Source organism: Xiphophorus couchianus, chromosome 6 (genome assembly GCF_001444195.1).
Source record: "Xiphophorus couchianus chromosome 6, X_couchianus-1.0, whole genome shotgun sequence".
In the NCBI taxonomy this organism is placed as follows: domain Eukaryota; kingdom Metazoa; phylum Chordata; class Actinopteri; order Cyprinodontiformes; family Poeciliidae; genus Xiphophorus; species Xiphophorus couchianus.
The window spans coordinates 7,924,834-7,947,466 of NC_040233.1; the positions used below are offsets into that span (position 1 = coordinate 7,924,834).

The 22,633-nt window shown below is 39.0% G+C and overlaps 1 protein-coding gene across 4 annotated transcripts in view; it reads right to left on the reverse strand.

Moving 5' to 3' along the window:
- carmil3 (capping protein regulator and myosin 1 linker 3) overlaps positions 1-22,633 on the reverse strand; it is a 114,908-nt gene that overhangs the window by 54,880 nt on the left and 37,395 nt on the right. For all 4 annotated transcript variants that reach the window (XM_028021325.1, XM_028021327.1, XM_028021329.1 and 1 more), the window contains exons 9-14: positions 21,091-21,166; positions 17,480-17,568; positions 14,374-14,468; positions 11,949-12,035; positions 7,932-8,041; positions 6,188-6,265 (exon numbers count right to left, since the gene is read on the reverse strand). In XM_028021325.1, the coding sequence (XP_027877126.1) occupies positions 6,188-6,265; positions 7,932-8,041; positions 11,949-12,035; positions 14,374-14,468; positions 17,480-17,568; positions 21,091-21,166 (535 nt within the window). The remainder of the gene's footprint in view (positions 1-6,187; positions 6,266-7,931; positions 8,042-11,948; positions 12,036-14,373; positions 14,469-17,479; positions 17,569-21,090; positions 21,167-22,633) is intronic.

The window sequence follows — 22,633 nt, forward strand, 5'->3', positions numbered from 1 at the left end:
GGTTAACCTGCCCTGTCAGGTTAATAAGTGGGATTTCTTGCCTTATAAATAATCATGAAAATAAAGAAAACCCATTGAATTAGAAGGTGTGTCCAAACTTTTGGTCTGTACTGTATATTAGTACACTTGAAATAAGACAAAACCAACTAATACCCTTTAAGCAGGATATAGGAGATTGTTTCAAGTCAATAATCCCTGTATTAATTAAAAAATTACTAGTTCCATTGGCAGATTATTTCACTTATAACATGATAAACATATTTTGTTTAACATGAAGTAAGAAGATAATAAGAAGTGAAATAATCTACCAACGGAACTAGAACTTTTTCATCAATATTAAGGAATTAATGACTTAAAACAATCTCCTACTTCTTTCTGAAAAGTTACATGTGAGTTAGTTTTCCCGTATGTCAATCGTACTGAGAAATTTGCATTAGAAACTCGACCAAAAATACTTGGTAAGATATTGTTTGTTTTTTTCAGTGCTAAAGCAATCATGATCAAATTTCTCAACTGAATTGCTTAATCCCTTCACCCATCCTTACCACACTCCTCCTTCAGACCGACTCCCAAAGCGAGCAGCCATTTAAATAAAAGACACACCATTGGAGATATAACCATAACTTATTTTCGCCAATTATTTCTACACTCTGATCCATCACTGGGTTAATGCTGCCCGGCTTCAGCAGCCAGCGTTCCTACCAATCTGTCAATGTGCGTATGGAGAGTGCTCCTCTGTCAGATATAACTGCACAAATTCTCGCCAGAGGGACCAAATGAGCAATAAGAGTTTAATCGTATAGCACTGAATCAAAGTTGAGGCCCATATCGGGAGGAGAGGGGGAAAAAAAATTAATTACCTACTGTTCTTCAACTTCTTATCGCACATATTCATCAAATGTACAGTTTTACATTAAATGGGAAAGACATCCTCAGAGACCCTTAAATTAAGCATGCTGAGACACATTCAGTTCCTGTGCCTGCAGTGAACAATCAATGTAAACCTATAATGCTATCGTTAATCTATCAATGGGCGTATTAAATCAAGCGCTCCTCTTGTGAGGGTTTTTGGTCAGCTTTAGATAAAGAACTTTAAATGAACGAAACAGGGAGCCAATTACTCTTAGAACAAAATGACCCGAATGTGGTTGTTGGACTCAAGAGGACAACATTAAACGCTTAGAGAGAGAGAGAGAGAGAGAAAGAAGAAAAAAGGGAGCGTCTCGTCATTAGTGAGAGGTTACAGTATCGGACAGGTTCAGGTATTTCCTGACAACGTGATCCATCACGCAGCATCACTAATCAGCCACCGCCTGAACACGCATGCAGATTTAAATCAGAAGCTTATCAGTAATTCAATTTAAGATGCTAACACCAAAAAAAAAAAAAAAAAAAAGATGAGTTTCCCTGGGACTTCTCAAGGGTGAATGAAATGAAAATGGAGGACACGACAAGACGAGCGGATCCCGGAGAGAAGCGAGTTTGAGAAAATATTTAAAAAAAAACCCCGAATGGATTCAAAACAAAATCTGTGCCCCACATTAAAGGGAGATTGGTTTCTCAGTGCGGGCTATTTTTCTGTGAAACGTATTCCTGCTTGACAATTTCTTCTCTAATGGGGTGTTTAAAGTGTGAGGTGAGGCGCTGCAGGAGAAGCAAACAAACAAATCACAGAAAACCAGAAAACTAGAAGACCTGGAGCAGTTCAACCCATTGGGACAATTTTTTTTTACAGTGAAACCAAAAAAATCCATCAGAAAGAAACATCACCGTTTCGATGTTTATGTGAACAGTTAGTTATCCATGTTACAGAACGTTTAAATATTTCCAATGACGCAACTGAGATTTACATCAGATGTTAGCAACTACCTAATATTGCAAATATTACTAAATCGAAGCAAATTAATTCAACACATGAAGTTGGAATGACGTTCGGAAAACATATTGCACGCATTTGCAGAATTTCCATAAAGTATCTGTTGGATAAATTGTATTTTTAGTAATTATCAAATATTCGTTGTATCATGTAGCCTTGTAGTTACATTTAGATAATGTTAAATTATATGCTTTTACTCTTTTCCTTCTATTTTAAGTGATGTTTCTGTGTGTTAAATAAGTTTGATTCTTTCCTAAAGGCCTCCTTTGTGAGAGAGAGGTGTCAGCTATTCTTAGCATTTGTTACCCTGCAGGAATCTCTGGGAGATAGAGGTGTTAGTAGTTCCCAGCTGAGTTTTATAGTCCTGCAAAGAACTCTGCTTTGTTCTTCGTTGCTTTGAAGCTATACAACGTGTCCCATTCGACGCCGTGCCTGGAGCAAGAAGGATTTAGATTGTAGATAACATGTGTTTAGTTAGTGATTATCATTTAGCGCTGCAACTATGTGAATTGTTTTCCCCTCCACCATTTTAGAGTTGCAGCGCCCCGTGTGGCAGGGTTCCTAAAATCAATAAAACAGAGGAGCGGGAGATGTGTTTTTCAGAGCGGTTGGAGATTTGTAACTGAAAGCATATCTCTGTCTGCTCTCCTCGCGAGAAACAAAGAATCTAACTCTCTTGTCTTTCCTATGTTTGTTTAAATTGTTTTAATAGGTATTTAGACCTGACAGTATCCAATACTTTCCGGAAAGCCTCTCAGTATTTGCTCGGTTGTCATTTTGACCCATTCTTCCACACAAACCATCTGCAAATCTTGAAATCTTTTTGGCCATTCCTCTGGATTTTCAAGTCAGGTGATTAACTTGAACACTCTCGTAGTTTTGCTTTGTTTCTCCCAAACCAATTAGCAGTTTTCTCAACTATGTGGTTGGGACTATTGTTTGTATGCGGCTAGGGAACTAACTGTGCTCATTTTAACATTCACAAAGTTAAATTGCGTAGCTGTAAACATTCCCATTAATATTGTTTTGCAAAATTAGGGCATTTTTACTAAATAGGCAATCTCTTTATGGTCCTTAGTTTACATTAAGCCCACTAATATTAATTTTCATTTAGCAACATCAATGCTTTCTAAACGCTGACAGATTTCAGCTAGCTTCTTGGCTTTCTATACCTTTTTACCGACAACTTTCATGTCAGTGCTTCCATAAAAAAATGCTTAAACAGTTCATTCCTGTTTTCGCCTGTATCTGTGTAGATGTTCTTCAATAATAGCTCGTTATATTTGTGTTTACGGTTTGCTGTAAGTGCAGACTTTTCTCTGATTTGTGTATTTACACACACCTTTTGAAGCCAAAAAGGATTTTCTACGTTCGTATTTACAGCACAGTCCACATTAATTAGCACCTTTGGTTAGGATGTGTGAAACTGAGTAAAATCCATTTATCTTTTATAACAGCAGCATGCTTCTTGTCACTGAACATTTTCAGTGAATTTTGGAGGTTTGTTTTCCCCCTCTTATTGTCCCTTTCTGTGCGTACGGGAAAGATAATAATGGATGCTCAGCTAGCCTGGCTTGAAACAGTTTCCAGTTTTATATTTTTTTTAGTTGGACAGGTTTAGGTTAGTACTGGAGTTGTCAGAGGATCTCAGGCCATGAGATATTTTTATATGAAAACACAAAATACAATGTAACAATTTGTGAAACCTCACCTGGAGTCGTCTTTCTGTAGATTCTGTGTTCACTGTATGTGTTTTAGCTCCAAGTTGAGCTAACCCTCAATTTAGCACAACCCTGTGTCCCGAGTTAGATGTATCGTTACACCCTTTCTGAAACTACTCATTGATTTCCTCTGGATTACTTCTGAAGTCTCCCCTTCTCCAAAACCATTTCCCTGGCAGTAGTACAATGAAACAGGGACAGAAAAAATACAAATAATTTGTAAACCAAGACCATTAGCCACTGCTAGCGCTGAAGCTAACGCCTACGTTAGAGTTTCCTAATGGTGCTTAAATAAAGGGTTTGTTTGCAGTTTAATAACTCCAAACTGTATTTGTTTTTTTTTTCCTTATGATAAAACTTCAAAAATAGAGTAAAAAATAAAATATATAAGAATTAGATAGTTGGCATTTTGCAAACAGAAATGATTTGTAATTGATGTAAATCTGGTTTAGCTTCAGAGAGTAAGAAGAAAATATGTGTTTTTATTTGGTGTATGTAAACATCCATCCATCCATCCATTTTCTGTTCACCCTTGTCCCTAATGGGGTCGGGAGGGTTGCTGGTGCCTATCTCCAGCTACGTTCCGGGCGAGAGGCGGGGTACACCCTGGACAGGTCGCCAGTCTGTCGCAGGGCAGTATGTAAACATGTGGTTTGAATTGTATATGGAGACTGCTTAACTTATTAATTTTTAGAATCAAATAGCATTCAGGAAAAGACAAAAGAAATATCTTTTCAGTGTGCACGAGCAAGAGGTGCTATGTTTAAAGCATTCAATTTCGAAGGTATTGCAGAAAGACAAGCCAAAATCAATAGTGTTGACAGCCATCAATCATGTGTCATTTTTTTTTACAGTATTATTGGCCAAAAATATATCAAAGCATTGCGAACAAAGAATGAGGTTGGCTGCTGCATTGAAGACATAACAAAAGAAATAAATAAATTGTTTTTCACTGACCTTGACTCACACTTTAAAATGAATAAATATATGCCAGGTTGAAATTAAATACTGTGTAAAGTGAGCAAATTTAATATTTCATGACATTTTAGGATAACTTGAGGAAATACAAAATATGTTTTTCAAATCATAATTTCCCTTTTTATAAATTGGAAAGGCTGTCCAAAGGGAAAACTACTGGAAAATGCTGACCTCCTGAACCCAATAAATGGCTTTGCCACCCTTGGCAGCACCAGCTTCCATTAAACATCCACAAGGAGTGTTTTATATCAGCGCGGAGGAAGGCTGCAACACTTTTCTTGGCAGAATTGCTATAATTCGAATACAATAGCGCTTTCTTTTTCTTGAGGTTATCCCATCTCAAAGAAATCCAAGTCCAGGCTTTGACTAAGCCACATCAAAACAAGCAGAGAATATATTACTTTTCCACACACTGATAAAATAAACCTGACGCGGATTTCTCTAGTAAAAATTTAATTTGGATAGTGGTCGTTGTGTTTTTTGCTTTACTCACCAACAACTTGGAACATTTACTTTTCAAGTCATTTGAAAACTTTCCTCGTGTTTTTGGAACGCCTTACAATGTTGGCTTTGTTCTTAAAACGATATAATTTATCTGAACCAATAATTTGATGTTTGGACCAAATAGCACTAACAAAACTTTTTAATTTCTGATGAATAACTTGATTTTAGAATTAGTCTTACATATACAACGCCTAATCTTGTATAAATATTTGCGTCTATATAGCCAACAGTTTATACAACATCAACTCTTGATTTGTTTTTATGTTTATAACGTTGCCAAAAAAAGAAAACGGTTCGTGATTGGTAATGAGAAAACAGGCATACATTTGGTGTATGTAAACTTTTGGTTTCAACTGTCCCTGCAGCCGACGGCAATATGAAAACAACCAGGATAAAAAAAAAACAAACAACATCCATCTTCATCACTTAATCAAGCCGCCTGTGCTGTGTGCCATCAGCATTAACACGGCACTCATAAAACAGACGCGAGGAAAGGGTGAACAATAAACGCGACCTCTTAAGTAGAGAGTCAGACATCTTTTTTTACTGTCCCCATAATGCCTTCGAAAATAAAGACACCAGAACGTACCGACTCCCGCTTTGAGCTAACATTTTGTCTTGAATGAAAACAGTGACACAATCCGAAAGGCCTTATCAGGCGGAGACATACGGAGGCAGACACATTCACAGACAGTTACTAAACTCTTCTCAGACAGAACGCACTCACACCCCGTCAGCTGTTAGCCAATCTGCTAATGGGGTGAGACGCTGCTGGCGCGCAGATTTGTAAGCTCAGGAACAACAACTTTGTCACTTTGCCTTAGATATATATATATATATATATATATAAAAAACACTACGAGTTTCTTAAAAGACATCCGTATAATTCATGAGCGGCTACAGATTTCCGAGGCGGTGCCTCCTTGGAGCTTTCACAGAACGGCTCTATAACAAAGTCAACCGAGGTTTTTGCATGATGGTGCTATTTGCATTCAGGACAGTAGACCCCTCACTTTTCTTGGCCTGAATCCCGTACCGGGAGATGAAATCAGACAGCTCTGGGAGGACGGAGACTGTAAAAAAAATAAAAGAGGAAGGAAGTACAAACCGAGTCCACGGTGCAGTCTGTCCCTGACAGGTCTAAATGGACCAGGCAGTTGGGCTGGGCCAAGAACAGGTACAGGTTCTGCAGAGGAAGAAAAACAAATTATGTGTTTCAGGCAATTAATGCATTAAAGACTTTTAAAAGATAATTCAGGTGTATTCAACAAACTTCAATATATTTTATTTGGATTTTATGTAACACAAAGTAGCACATTGTTTTGAACTGGAATACAGTGTGGCGTGTTTTCAGCCCCCATATTTTTAGACCATAAAATGAAAACCAGTTAAATCAGCTGTCTTTAGAACTGACAACAGCTGTGAGTCGAGTCCAATTTAGGGTGTTTTCACACCTGGTAGTCTGTTAGTCTCTGTTTGACTGAGGACCAACAGAACCAAACCCTTTGAACAAAACCTGTTCACCTCCTGGCCTGGGGTGGCACTGCACCAAGAACAACTGAAGGAAACAATAAGAAAACCTCTGAAGACAACAAGAACGTAACTTTCCTTTTCGCAAAATGTAAGCAAAAATGGAGTAGCGTCAGATTTTGTGATTGTAGTTCTCTCTTGTCTTTGGTAAAAGACCAGTAGCTATTTCTCCTGCTAGCGCTAGACTCTCGTGTTTGTTTTGGTTGCATTTCCCCAGAATGCCCTGCGCCACAGTCAGCTTCCTGCTTTTGGAGCGGTTTCCAGTCCGCTCGGTTTTCACATACAGTACGCATTTGAACCGTGCCAGAATTCACTTCAACAAAAGCCAAGACCTAACCTAGTCCGCCTAGGTTTTCAGGCGGACCAGAGTTTCGGGGTTTTTTGTCCGCATCAGAGATCGATTGCGCATTCACGCCTCCCCAAACGAACCAGACTTTTTTGGCAAACAAACAGATAAGTTTGATAAAAGGAACACAACAGGGAGAAAGTTTGGCAGAAGCTGATTCTTTATAAAACGATATGTTCCAAGCGTTAACCTCTAAGAGCTACTAATGTGCTGTTTATGGAAGAGTGGCAAGAAACAAAAGCTGTAACAAATCCTGTCTACAAGTGATGGATGAGGACTATACTTTGTGTTGGTCCTTCACATAAATTTTATATGAAATAATACAAATACATCTGAAGTCAAGGAGCATGATTACATTTGCAAGGTACTGTAGGTGCAACACTTAATCAGACATACCCAAAAACACATATCTGCATAATTGGTTCGATATGTTGTAGTCAATTAGCGATTCTGATTGTTCAAACAACATCCCAGAAAAATTTACTGATTTGAGATCAACTGTTTTGTGGTGCAGGACCCTTAAAACAGTTTGTTCTCAAAAACAGAGAGGGAACTAAAGATGGAGGCTTCCAAAGGGAACTAAAGCAGCTGAAGCACAGCTGAGCTTCAGAAGGTCAGTCTGTAGACGCTGTGCAAACACGGTGAACTGACTGGGTGATTCACTTGTCATGCTTTCACAATATTGCCAGAAGTAATGTAAGAAAGCTAGAAGAATCTTCTTTGGTATAGTGAGGGGAAAAAAACGCAAATTTTGGGCAGACTGAGATGCCTGCAGTGATTCTCAGTGTTACCTGGGATAAATTATGGTACATTTTTCAACTCTAAAGTTTTGGAAATTTGTCAGACATGCTTCTTGTTTAGTCTGAGATGCCAATACTAGCAGGTCTGTATTGCAGTTTCTATGCAGCTTTTCCCGACAAAAAAACTCCATAAAAACAGCAGACATGGTCCATGTAGCTTGATAAGAGTCACCCACCGTGGCATCCTCTCCAGACAGAACCCCGGGGTTCTTGCTGAGGTCCAGGTGAAGCAGAGAGTTGGAGTAGTCGTCACTTGAACACAGAGCCTGAGACAATGAAACCACACCTGGTGGAATAAAACAGAAATGAAGGGATGCATCATTTAGCAAGCCAAGGACTGACTCTCATTCCTTTTCATTTTAAGTGACAATTTTAATACTCTGTTGGTGAGCAATAAGTAACAGTAGATTATAAAGCGTCAAAATGGATTAAAGAGGCAAAATGGGTGAAAAGAAACTAAAAAGGAGTTTTTTTTAATAAGTTTTCATAAGAAAGGAGCTATAAAAAACCTATTCTCTCTATTGTACTTTCAGAGTGTACCCTGACCCTAAACAAAGGTCAGATCAAAGGCCTGAAGTACGTCTCGTTGCACAAAAACACAATACAGTAAGGGAATCATCGTGGGCCCTCAGCAGCAGGTGCAGGAAGCGCACTTTGCCCATTCTATTGCTTCAAGGAGCATCTGTGCTAGAAGGCAGATATGGCACGTGTTGCTCGAAAGCAGACGAGGCGCTAAGCTCCTCATCCTTTAATTTGTAGCGATTATGAGGGAAATGATGGGAAGAGGGGACAAAGAGTCTAATCCTCCCCCCACCATCCATCTAGTCATCAGCTGCTGTGAGCGGGGGGAATGTTAGAAAGCCATCAAGATGACCCGACTTTATCGCCAAAGTGTGTACATGCTGTTTTTCTGGCGCACACATACACCGTCTTTCTACATTCTGTCCTGTTACAACCACTAATTTTATGGACAAGACTAATACTGTAAATATTGAGGTTGAAGAAAATGTCATGTCTACACTATTCTACATCAGCACTGTAAGCTGTCAGGAGATGAAGGGGGAGATACATGGGGCTGAAACCGGGGTAACCCTTAAAAAATAAGATTGTTAGAGGCTGCAAAGGTCCTGAGCTGAAAGTACAACTTCCACACAGGACAGTGATCCTAAACAGAGCTACAGTGCTTAGATCCAAGGATATTCATATGTTAGAATGACCCAGTAAGAGTCCAGACAGAACTCCAACTAAAAATCTGTAGCAAAACGTGAAAGCGTACGCTGATGGAGGCTCTCCAACAAATGATCTAGAGACTGCTCATGTAGAGCAGTCTCTAGATCTGCTCTACATGAGCAGATCTAGAGACTGCTCATGCTGGTTTTACAAAGCACTGATCAAATACAGGACATGACATTTTCAAATTGTCTCTGGAAAAAAAACAACTTTGAAAGCCATGCATCCTTTTTGGCTCACTTCACAATTAATCACTACTTTCTGCTGTTCTATCAAGTAAAATTCCATTGAAATATATTAAAGTTGATGGTCGTATTCTGACTAAATGTAGAAGCATTGAACTCAAAAGGCACTGTCCTGTAGGTGTTTAAGAATCACATGAAAATGAAGAGGAGGGGGAAAAGAGAGAGAGAGAGAGAGAGAGATCCATAAATATTCAGCAAAAAGTGGTCAGCCTCTCCAAAGTCACGCCAACAACTACAACTCAAGGTCATACCAACTGCATCCTGCTGAATCACTGTCTGTTCTTGCTGGCTTTTAAAAAAGTCTCATTTATAACACGTTAACTTGGTGTCAGGGTCACTATCTGCAACATACACGACACCTTTAGCCTTAAATATTGCATTTAGCCTGTCCTTATTTAATCTGCTGTGTGAAGACGCACAGCAAAACTGCATCCGGGGCAGAAAGATGAAGAAAAACTGAGTGGGTGAATACATTTGCTTAACAGACACTTGATCAACTTTAAGAAATGTGAGACAGAGTCATTGACTTTGTGTTGATATGAAAAATCGTGCGTGTGAACACTATGTCAAGCACCGCAGAGAGCAGAGAGGTCTTTTTTTTTGCAATCATCATCATACTGTCAGTCAATCAGATGTCAGTAACTCAGAGCATTTAGGCATCTGGGCCTGGAGTAAACAACTTGTTTGGGGATTTCAACTTTATGTTCTTTATGGTCAAAAATAAAGCTATCAATTGGATAGCACTTAATGTGACTCATGCAACAAGTCAGCTGTTTTAAACCACAGCAAATCTACAACAAATTGACTCTTAAAAAAAGAGAGAGAGAAGGACTGAAATGTGAGACAGTTGTCCAGTTTAGTGCCTGCTCCCTATTGAGATGTTGTTGTGGGATTTAACAGAAATGTTCAACAGTGAATGTTCACAAACTTTAATACAGCAAAGAAAAGCTGCAAAAGAGGAGCTGCTTCTGCAACCACGACCGAAACTGGGTCAGAGCGCTACAGGACTCGGTCAAAAATATGGGAAAAACATTTCCAAATCAATCGTCTGTCTCCTCTTGGACACAACACATCTTTGGCTTTGACGTCAGCCATGTTTAAACGCTGCTCTTCAGGATAATGCCGTACACAGAGCAGGCATCGTCAAAAATGCTTCAATCAAATAAGGCCGGCCGTCCACATGACAAAGAATCAAAAAGCTTTAAAGAATCGAAGATCACACCTACACCTCTGCACACATCACACAAAAACCTTCATCTACTGATAGACAGAACTAAGGAAAGAAGACAAAAGGTGCTACATGACAGGTCAAAGAAATGTGTTGGTAGAATTGTAAAAAAAAAAAAAAAAAACTTCCTGGCATCTTGAAGCAATGCTAAGACTTTAGCAGAATGTATAAGCCCAGTAAGGTGTCTCATTTTATTTCTTTCTTGGTATAACACATCCAGATGTCAATTATACATTTTTACTATCAAACTTGTCTTTTTAAACCTGAAGCCAGCCTCACACAAAGTGTGTCTGAATTTAAACTCTCTATGACGTAACTCACAGATAAGGTTGATAGATTCCTCCTTTGGAATGAATGAAAGGTTTATGAAAGGAAGATTCCTTTAAGTCATTGCTACCGATTAAACTTCTAAAAGTTATTGAATTGCCATCTGTAGTTTTTCCACACCGTTTCTCCCTTTAGGCTGAGTTTATAATTTGAAAAAATGTGTCAAATATTAACATTTTTAGTAATGCAGATTGCTAAAATTTGAATGAATAAAGAAATATGAACTGTTTTGTTTTGCCTTGTTTTATTTATTAGGTGCTTAGTATCTGTTGCAACACGTAATGTAGATATACATATTACATTGATAAATTATCTAAGCATAGGTGGATAAGAGCTAATAACTTACATTTAGTCGAGTAGCTTTTTGAAAATAAACAAAAATAAAAAGAAAAGTACTTTTAGGAATAATTTTATTACACCATGCTTCTAACTTTTGATTGAGTAATATTACAATTAGTTGAGACATTTGAAAGTTAAAAAGATGCAGTAAACACTATATATAATTAAATATATATTGACTATATATATAAGTACTTTACCCCTATTACCTTATTTACTAGACAGAAATAGAAACACATCTATGTTATAATGCTGCTTAAACCCTCATTTAACTGTAAATGACATTAACAAAGGTGCACTATTTTTATTCATGACAATCATCGCAGCCATTCTTTTGCATATTTCTATGGAAAACAATAAATGTCAAATTAGTAGACCTACAAATGCTATAGAAGATTTTAAAAATGGCTTGAAATATAACAATCTAAAAAAAAGAGGGCTTTTAACAAGAATATACGTGAATTTGCTTTTGCACACATATAATCCTTCTGAATCAACGATTTTGTTCGAGGATGGTCGTATTGTTGAGGATAAAAGCAACTGGGGCACTGCCTACAATCGCATCTGGCATAAAATAAAATAAATAAATAAAAAAAACACTGCTTATAATTCTGACCCCAATATCATTTTGAAGATGAGTCATATGTAAACGGGTCTGTTAATCTGCATGGAAAAGGGGCAAACCAAAAGTAATTTGAGGCATTGCTGTGGATCAGTAGACCTTTTTTTCCCACCCTCAACTTTGTGACACGTCTCATTACGTTTAAGAGAGCTCAGCGATGTCCCAGTGAACAAGGTCAGGCTCAAGGCCCTGCTATGCCTACCCTTGGAGGAGAGAGAGGTCTTGGAGAGATTTAGGAGTCGTAGACCTTTGTTGAGCCGGCAGACTTGTTGAATTAGGTTGGAGACTCCTGGATGAAGACAGGGAGGGGAGGGGAAAGAGAAAAGATGAGAAAGGGCCTCCATTTAACAAAAAAGATGACTAATAATACACAGAAAGAAGGCGGACTTATTCACTTTAAATATTTCCTTGCATCTTAAACATTTCAAACACAGGAAAAAAAAGAAAAGAATGCCAAGTAGTGTGTGCTGAAAAACGTAAATCAGTTAGAAATGTAATAAAGTTGAATTATGCATCTGATTATACGGAAGAAACGGTGAAATAATCAAGGTAAAACAAAAATACTTAAGACTTATCAAAATTGTCAGCTAAAGAGATATTTTTCAAAGAGAAATGTGTATTTATGTTTTAAATCATCAAATAAAATAAACATGCATAAAAGCGGATGCCAAATTACTTTTATCTCTGTTTTCCTCTGCATGCAGTGGATAAAGCCAGACGCAGACCATGTGCTAAGCCAAATTACGTAACACAGTTTCAATTGATTTTTTTTTTCTTAATCTACAGCAATCACGATGGACACATAAAAGCCTCTTCCTTATTAAAAATCTGTTTATTTTTATGCTCAGGATCCCTGTGTGATCCTTAGCTTTTTTGTGATCATACATCTTATTTAGTGGCTGCTGCTGTGTTGCATTTGTAATCACAATAAAAAGGCCTGCACACTGTCAATACTCATAAACACATGGCGACACACCAGGGGGCTGATACATGTGAGAGCAAGGAATCCACTGAGGCAAGTGGAAGTGACAAGTGTCAGACGGAGGGATATAAATTAGCTAATGAGGGACGGTGGCATTCGTGTGAAAGCCTGGCTCTGGCTTACACAAAGCCCAACGGTGTCTCCTTGTAGGGGTAAGCAATACAAGGATGATAGATTGTGAGGGATTAGAACGGGTTGAGGATCCGCCGAGGAAGCAAGATCACAGGGTCACCCGAGGCAGAGGCTCCCAAAATTCATTTAAACAAAACAACATTATGAGGAGAGTCATGAAAGCAACGATTGGTCAGATGCGCTAGCGTTACTATCGAGTCAATTAAACAGAGCAAAACGACGACAACATTACAAAGCTGGGGTTCTGCTTTTGTTATTTGTAGGCATTTTTTTTAAGCTTGGACCTGTTAACATGCTAGCCTAACAAATCAGAAAATGGTTTGTTAGCTCTGCTAGCTCTAGCTAGCTGAGACCACAGTACAGCTAAAGCGCTGATTTTTCTCGCTTATGCAGCTGTGTCCACTCGCCCCTTACTTCCTGCTTAATGCTTGTTACAGTAATGATATTATCTACACTTGCATGTTTACTTGTTTATAGGTGAAACATGGCGCATCTATGAGCTAAAACCTTAATTAGTGGAGGGGGCAGACTGGTGTTTTTGAATATTTCCAAAGAAATCAATGCGTTAAAAAAAAACAGCGAGCAAAAAGTTTTGGTGAATCCTTCAAAACACTGTCAACAATCCTCAGTGTTTTAGATATGTGTTCATTTGAGTTTTTATGCTAGAGAAATAAACTGTGTTTTCACAATAAGGCATTGCTATAAGAACAATTACACAGAAAGCTATTACAGGGCTGACTTCAAATTTTATTACATTTTCAGTTTGACCTCTGAATTTAAAATGTTAACTAAAATAAACACATTTATTTAGCGAGTCACTGTCATGAGTTTATAAAATATGGAGATAAATTGATTGATTGATTTACTATGACTTTAATAGTCACCATGTAGTATTGTTATAAAATTATGTTATGCATTTTTGCTTTAAATGTTCTTGTTAACACCATCTTGTAGTGGTATTTTTACTCAAGACTGTCATAAAATTACAATGTCATAATCGACTGGTGCCTAATTATTAAATATTAGTTGGGCTTTATACATGCTGGTAAAATGGCAGAAACACATTAACATTTTTTAAAAGTATGCTATGACCTTGTTTATGCTTTTACTTAAGAAGTTATATATTTTTGGTGATGCTCACAGTGTCATGATAGAAAAAAAAAAAATCTGAATAGGATCATTTTCCCATATGTCCCACCTCTTTGTGTTCATCGCCTGTGCATGCACCATAAGATAGCAATTTATTTCTACACGCAAAACGAAACAAAAAAGTTTCCGCTGCGGCGACAAAAAGAAAAAGAAAGAGCCTTTTATCATGAGAAGCACAGATAATCAAACGCAATGAAAGGTGAATGGGAGGAACGCCGAGAGTGAGGGAGCTGCAAGGACAGTGATTGATTCAGGGTTCTTTGAAAGCAAACAAAAGCTTTGCTCAAGTAATAGCCAAAGAACAAGAGGATGTGCCCTCAGAGAGGAGTCAGTGGGAGGGAGAATGAGTTCACTGAGTCGCTACCTTGGTTGTCAAGTGTGTTATGAGCCAGATTGAGGGAGTGAATCACGGAGGCCGGGTTCTCTGATAAAGCCGACGCCATCTTCTGTGGAAAATCCCTGGAGAGAACAAGAGAAACAGGAAATTGAATTCCCTGGAAAACAGTAAGTTCCCTCCTGCTTTCAGCAACTGAATTAAGCCGAACTTCTGAGGTCACTTTTTTTTTTCACACATCCACAAGGTCCAAGCATTGTAATAAAGCGGCTTTAACACTAGCACTTGTCTAAAAATCTATCTCACCTAAAACATGGAAAAGTTGAGCATGGCTGTCAACTCTGTTATTTTAAACATTTCTCCTCAAACAAGTATCCGTCAAAACAATTCCCGCCTTTGTCGTTTGCATTTCTCGTATTGGCCCACCTGCGGAGGGATTACTGTCCCCATTTAGTTCCAGTTTCAATAACTTCGATAAATACAAACAAACTTAGATCGAGCCAAAAATAGGAATTAGGTTGAAACTTTCAAACGGTGAAAGCACGGCAATCGAAGGATCAAACATTTCTCACAGAGCTTAAAGGACAGACGGCACTGGAATTTATATTTGTCCTCTGGCCAAAGACTGAACTCGGAATGAATACTAATGCTCGTTCGTGGCTGTTGTTTGCCAACACTTTTGTATAGATCGTTTATCCCCAAGTGCCATAACAAATCAATTATACAATACAGGCTTAAAAAAAACCTTCCAGGCAAGTCAAAATAATAAAATAAAATGTATAAAAACTCCTATAAGCAATATTTTGTGTCATCCATTCAAGAGTCTATTATGCTAATTTTTTCACCACAGAAATTTAAGCATCAAGATGTCACTAGATATGCGATCTGTAGCATGCATTGCCAACCCCACAAGTTTGGAAGCAACTTCCAATTCCTTTTCACTATGCCTTAAAATCCGGCGTGAATTTGGTGGGTTTCGGGATGCGCTTTCTGTGTCATCACACTCTTTTTCTGTCATTGCTAAGCATAATGTCCTCAGTTCACCTTTAGGTAAGCATCAATGTTGCCAGACCATCGCTGTTGACAAAAAGGGGCTTTGTTTTAGGTTTGAGAAAATTTGCACAACCTGAGAGCAATAGTTTGCATATTTGTGTTTTCAATGCTGTTGTTAAAGCCAGAGGAGGTTAAGTTGACAAAGAAAAAAGAGCAAAGCAAGAAAGAGATAATGTGTTCTGACATGATTATTTATGTAATAATTTATTTTATGGTAAAGTGAACATATTAAGCATTATCTTCAGGAATCAGTTTGAACTTGCATCCAAACATTTGGTCTGATGTAGGTAATTAGATTTTTTTAGGTGGGTACTTGATCTGTCAAAAAAATTTAACACAACTTGGATGGACCATTCATAACACACATAGGCGTCACTGCCATTAAAATGGAATGTATTGAAGCGCTTTGCAAATATGGCTGCATGGTTTTATTTAATCTCATGCTACGCTCTGCAGACGGTCTGTCTATGCTGACGAAACTTAATTCTGGGTTTTAGAGACAACCTGCAAGCAGCAACAAGATATGCAGGGGTGTCAAACTCCAGTCCTCAAGGGCCGCTGTCCTGCAACTTTTAGATGTGCCTCTGCTGCACCACACCTGAATAGAATAATTAAGTCATTAGCAAGGCTCTGGAGAACTGATCTACACAAGGAGGAGGTAATTAAGCCATTTCATTCCAGTGTTTTGTGCCTGTGGCACATCCAAAAACTGCAGGACAGCGGCCCTTGAGGACTGGAGTTTGACACCTGTGAGATAGGGATGTTTCTCATACAGTGCTGTTGAGCCTATTTATTGCATTTTGTGGATTGGAGATCAGACTGAATACATCAAGAAGAGGTCATTTTTGCAAAATGCTTTTGAAAAGGGCAAGTCAACAAGAAAATAGCCTCAAACTGACTAGTAAGTGAGCAACACCTTGGGTTCAAATCAACAACTTTAATGTTATGGAGTGGCCAGCCCAATACCCAGACCTTAATCCAATAGAAAACTAGTAGGAATGACTTCACAGATGCTGCTACTGAAGATAATCTCAGAAATGGAGGAACTGTGGAATGTGGCCCAATCAAAGGTGCCAGAAGTCAGTCGTCTCCATGCAACACAGACATGAAGCGGTTCTCAGAAACATGGGGTTATGCCACCAAATATTCATCCAGTGACTCACAGCAACCCTAAATCTTCAGGCAGTTTTAAAAGAAAATGTGGAAGGAAATGTACTGGTGTCATTTGGATCACATATTCAGTTTTGCTTATTGTTGATATGGCATGACTGAGGTAACCTAATTGGGTTTATATTTGCTAAAGCAAAAGTTTAACCTGTCTGAGACAAAAAAAAAGATAAAAATAAACTATGAGCACTACTTGTGTTGCATTTCTCATTTAATAACCCTTTCAGCTCCCAAATTAAAATAAGACTTAAATTCAGGATGCTAGTGCGTGACTTTATATGTGACATATAATTTCACTATTCAATTGAAAATAGATTTTTGTTGTTGTTGTTTTTGAGGGCAGGAGTGTTTTTTGATGCACTTCTACTGCAAGGCCGGTTGCCTTTCCCACTCGAAGAGCGCAACTACCAGGAAAATATAAAACCCTGCACCTTTATGAGGCTGTAAATTATTTCTCCCTGAGGCAGCAAATTCATCTCAATTAATGCTAAATAAGAAAAATGCCCTGCTAAGTCTTAGCAGCATTGCCCCGCAGGTGGACGGTACTGCCAGCTATTGCTCGCGATTTCTCAGTAATTTCGGCAGATAAACACCGCGTTCGCCATCAAAAGGCAGAAGGGAGGCTTTATCGGAGCTTTGCTGGATGAAAGACCGAGGCTGAACGGAGGTGAGCGACGGGGAAGAGTGAGAAGAGACTAGACTGGAAAGGTCAGGCCATCAAAGAAAAGGAGGAGAGTGAGGTAAGACAAGATGGGATAAAAGAGGAGAGAGAAAGGCTTGAGTAAAAGAACAGGGGGGAAATAGGAGGAGTGTTTTAGATGTAAAGGTGCAAGAGAAAATAGAAGAGATTAAATTGGACTCAGCGAAAAGAGTTGACAGGGTAGGCTGGTCATTTTTCAGGGAAGTGGAAACCTACGCTTTAAGTCCAGCGTTCTCCAGCGTGAGCTCCTCCAGACTGTTGGACTTGCTGACCGTGTGCAGAATCTGGTCCACCACCTCTGACCCCTGTTGAAAAATGCAAAACACAATCTGTGGCTGAGGTTTTCTGGTGGGGAAAAAAAACAAACTAGTCGGCCTTGATGCACATACAGAAACTAGGGTGAGGGTAGTGATTTATCTCCATATTGTACTTTCATTAAAGTAATAATAAAATCTGAAAAGTTAAAAAATAATTGCATTTGCATCCCCTTTGAACTTATTTTTAATCCAATGTTTCAGACGACTAATGCTTTTTATTCATTTCAGAAAAGTATTCCTCACAACCCAAAGAGCTGAAACCGAGATATGTCAAGCACCAATATATGGAGAATTATAGTAGAAATTAATATGTAGCAAAATCAAAGTGCATTTCATCTTTACCAAAACTTTAAAAAAACAACTATTTGAGCTATTTTGTTAAAGCAATTTAGATAGTTTTGCAGAGTTAAAAATGTCAATTCCAGAGAAGAAGTTAAAGAACAAGAAACTGACTCAAAATCAGCGTTTTGGTCGAGTCTAATCAGTTCAAGTTTTATGGTAAACGTATAAAATTAAAGTTACTCTCAGTATGAACCCAAAACTATGAGCACTATAAATAATTAATAAGGACTTAGTGAGTCAGCTGGAACGCGTGGCACTGTCCTCTTCAGCCTTTGCTTTTCAAATTGAATCTTCCTTCCTTGAATGGTCTTAATAATCAACCGTCGTGCACGAATGCATTTTCTAACTTGATACACGGCACCGCTTCGCTTACTGCAAAACAGTTATATAAAAAAATCTCCACAAAGGAGGAAAAATGTGGATTTTTCAGCTTCCTACTAAAAATAGCTCAATGCAGTGCCTCAACTTTGATGTGTAAATCACAGCTACGAAACGCAGCAATGGCTTCGACTTTAAGCGTCAGGTGCAATAAGAGTGTAAAAAAAATCTCAATGAGGGGCTCAGGTTGGTGTGTGTATTAACTAGGACAGCATCAATGACGAATAATTAATGTTTTTATGCAAACATTTTGCTATGAGTCACCCACAAGGCAATAAAACTTTGGCTGGAGGAGAAAAATCAATTCAGATCAGAAGCTTACATGCAGCCCTGACTAAGAAGGTTTTCAATGTAGTTTTTTTTGTGTGTAATTGAAGAGACTCTTTATAAGTATGAAAAGATTACACTGAAAGGGACTTTTAAAAAGAAGAATTGAGCACACAAGTTTCAATTTATTATAAAACTTTCCCTAATCCATACGTAATTTATACAATTATGCCACATGTCAATAAATATTATCCTTAGCAGTAAATACAATGTCTAACACAGCTTAAACATTTCTAGAAAGGCTCTCCACAAGGCTGAGGAGGGAGTTTATGGGAATTTTTCACTATTCTTCCAGAATCGCAACAGTGAGGTCAAACACCTATGTTGGACATGAAGGACTGGCTCACAGTCTCAACTCTAATTCACACAAAATGTGTTTTGTGAGGTCATGTATTTGCAGACCAGTCCAATTCTTCCGCCCCAAACCTAATCATCCACGTCTTCATGGACTTTGTTTTGTGCTCTAGGTTTCTCCAAACTGGTTCCACAAAGTTAAAAGCACAAAATTGTCCAAAATGTCTTTGTAGGCTGTCGCATCAAGATTTTATCTTACTTAAACTAAGAGGCCAGGCCCTATTCCTCAGAAATACTAACATTATTTACCCATCTGCACCAAAGTTTGTATTTGACACAATGCAGTCTCCTGGCAACAAACTAACCAAAAATGGCTGGTTGGATTGCCAGACAGAGAGCCATGATGACTTTGATCACACACTTTTTGTCAGAACTGACATGTTCCTTGCTGGACAGTTCATCACTTTTCTTGGCAAAACTGGAAAACCAATTTAAATTGTCTGGTTTCCTTACAAAGACCCGCCTTTTAAGGCTAACCCACAAACTTTTTTTTTTTTTTACCCCTCCAGGGGTCTTTTTGTGGGCTCTAGCGTCCCTTATATGACAGTAGGCTGCCAGGAAACAGGGAAGGAGAGGGGGGAAGACATGCGGCAAATGTCGTCGGGTCCGGGAGTCGAACCCGCGACGGCCGCGTCGAGGAATCAAGGCCTCCAAATACGGGTCGCGCTAACCACTACGCCACCACGGCACGCCCAACCCACAAACTTTTGATCGGACTAGAGTTGGGCCGCGTTTCAACCTGCTTAAGTAATTAAAAAAACAGTTTTAATGTGCGATTGTGATTATGTTGGAACAACCTATTGTGCCCCAGTTTCAGCCATTAGATCCAATCTGTCACCTTCAGATGAAAGGAACTGTGGATGTTCAACCGGAAAGCTGCCAAAACACCAGTGCCACTGTTCAGAGTGAACTCTGGGAGCTTGTGCAGAAAGAAAGAAGGCGCTACTCTATAATTGACACGTTCAAGCTCAAATGAGATTTCCATTGACCCACTTGTACAATACAGATGCCTTCTGGAGTAAAGCTGGTCAAACAAGACAAAGGTTGAGCTGTTTGGCTACAATGACAAGACAAATGTGTGAAATTTTAATCAGGCTTTTAAACAAACTCCTACTGTCCAGCATGGTGGTGGTAGCATCATGGTAAGGGTCTGTTTTGCCAACAGTAAAACCATTGTATTAGATAAGACGGATGAAATAACAAAATACAAGGACTGCCTTAACTTTCTCCACGTGAACAGAAACAAAACTGAAGTTATTATCTTTGGACCTAAAGAGGAACGATCCAGAACGAGAGCGTAGCTTTGGCTATTGCAGCTAGAAACGAGCGATCAGTCCCAGAATCCGGGTGTGGTGACGGACTCAGACCTGAACATTCAGAGCCACATGAAGACAACAACAAAGTCGGCCTTCTGTCACCTGAAGAACATTTCCAGGCTTAGAAGACGAATGTCACAGAAAGAGCTAGAGAAACTCATCAAAATGTTTATCTTTAATCGCACTGATTACTGCAACAGTGTCTTCACTTACAAAAAAGTCAAGACAGCTGCAGCTGATTCAGAACACTGCTGGTCGCATTCTCACTAAAACCAGGAAGATTATGGAGCACATGGCCCCAGTTCTAAGGTCATTACACCGACTCCGTGGAGCTCAGGTTTGTTGCTTGTTTCATAATTGATGACTGCATGATGCTTTCATGATGCAACTGCCTTGCTGCTGAAATGTGCTACACAAATAAACATGACATATTAAAACTGGTTTTGAAATTGAATTGAAGCCTCTGAAAACCCCCACCCAAAATATTAGTGGGCTGTATGTACATATTTAAGCCTGTATGTAAAATTTTCTTTTTGTGTAGATAAAAGAAAATCTGAAATGACTTAAAATGGTTTCAAGTAATTCTTGTTTTTAGAAATATTTGTATGTTGTTGTTTTCTTATTTGTTCATGGAAGAAATTATACAGTAAAAACCGAAAACTGAATGATTGATAACATTATTAATAATGCCAGCGATAAGTATCTAATAAGTCTAGGCTAGGTAATTACAGCATCTGGTGCAAAGGTTTGGAATGGATAAATATATGGAGAAAAAAAAATTAATTTTCATTACTATTCGCATGTCTTTGCAGTACAGCTTGGTGAACCAGGTGTTGTAGGCAATGGATGCCACAATCACTGCCAAGTCCCTGGAAGAAACAAACACACACACAAACACACACAAATTAGATAGAAAATTCAAATGTTTAAATTAGCCAACGCCATCTGCTCAAAAACATTTTATGTCAACCATCTATAAATTCCCATTATGTTGGGCCAAACTTTTACTTTGCTCTCCGTTTGGTAAAAGAGCAGTTTGTCATTGTGACAGGGAGAACACCCCGGGCGGAGTTGCTTTCCTAAAGATGACTGATACTGCAGCTCCACCGTGGAGGAGACAGGGGAAAAAAAAAAAAAAAAGGGGAGACGAGGGGGATCGATGGATGGGTCAGTGGATTATTCAATAAAGCCACACTTTGAATCTGGCTACGGACCTCAAATACAGCTACCATTCACAGTTACCGAGAGCACGGATTCGCACGTTTGAGAGGGATTAAAGGAACGGAGAGGGAGGGTTGTCGAATTCTCCGAGGTCCAACTAGAACCGTGCTGCCTCTGCACCGGCTATACGTCATCTGACAAACAGGTAGCCAATATACAGGGAAGGCACGAAGAAAAAGAAGAAGAAGCCCACAGTCAGGAAGGAAGAAAGATGCAGCTATAGGGAGGAAGAATAAAAGAACAATAGAGAGGGAGAAAAGGTTAATCTAGTCAGGAAGGGCCCAGTAGGCACAGAATTTCAGATATCCCTGCTGCTCTTGGAAGTAAAATCAGCTACAGGCTGCGATCCTGTTTCATTACCAAGCGCAACCGTCATACCAGTCCATTGTGACTAACAGCTGAGTCCGTGTTTGTGCCCGAACAGATGGAGCGCATGTCAAGATCTGTCATCAGCGCTGAATCGTACCGACAGCGGGACATGTAATTGACCTCTGTCTCACAGAGCCGAGGGGTGTGGAGACTCGCACTGTACACGTCGACAGTGCGAGTGTCGACAGGGGTTGTTTTCTATGAATTAATCAAACAAATTCAACTAAACCAGCTCGAGAAGTGAGAGGGATCTTTCCGGGCCGCTGCAGAAGCAATGACTCACACAGAGCCCTTTTAAAACAGACAGATTCAGAGGTGTAGTAAATAGAGGACAGCCTAGAAACTCACTGAACTGAAAAGGCAGTGGTTGGAAATGATGCATAAAATGCTTTCGAGCAAGAAGTGAAAGTCTCTCCGGCAGCTTTACAAAGTGACGACAAGCTGTGATACTTACCTAATGGAGGGCTGCTCAGTGGTTAGGTTTGAATGCACAAGATGAAAATAAGCGTGTATCATGCGTAAAGTTGAGGAGCGAAAGTCCCCATCGCCCTTTACTCATCGGATTTTATTATTTTGCAGTTCCCCTCTCTATGTGCAGCAAATATTCCCTCAGATATTTTTGATTTAACCCATTTGAGGGCACTCAGACACAACGGTTTGGAAAATGAAATTTAAAAAAAAACACTAAAAGGTGATACCATCCCAAAAAGTAGCAAAAAGTAACCAGCACCAGACAATCTGTTTTG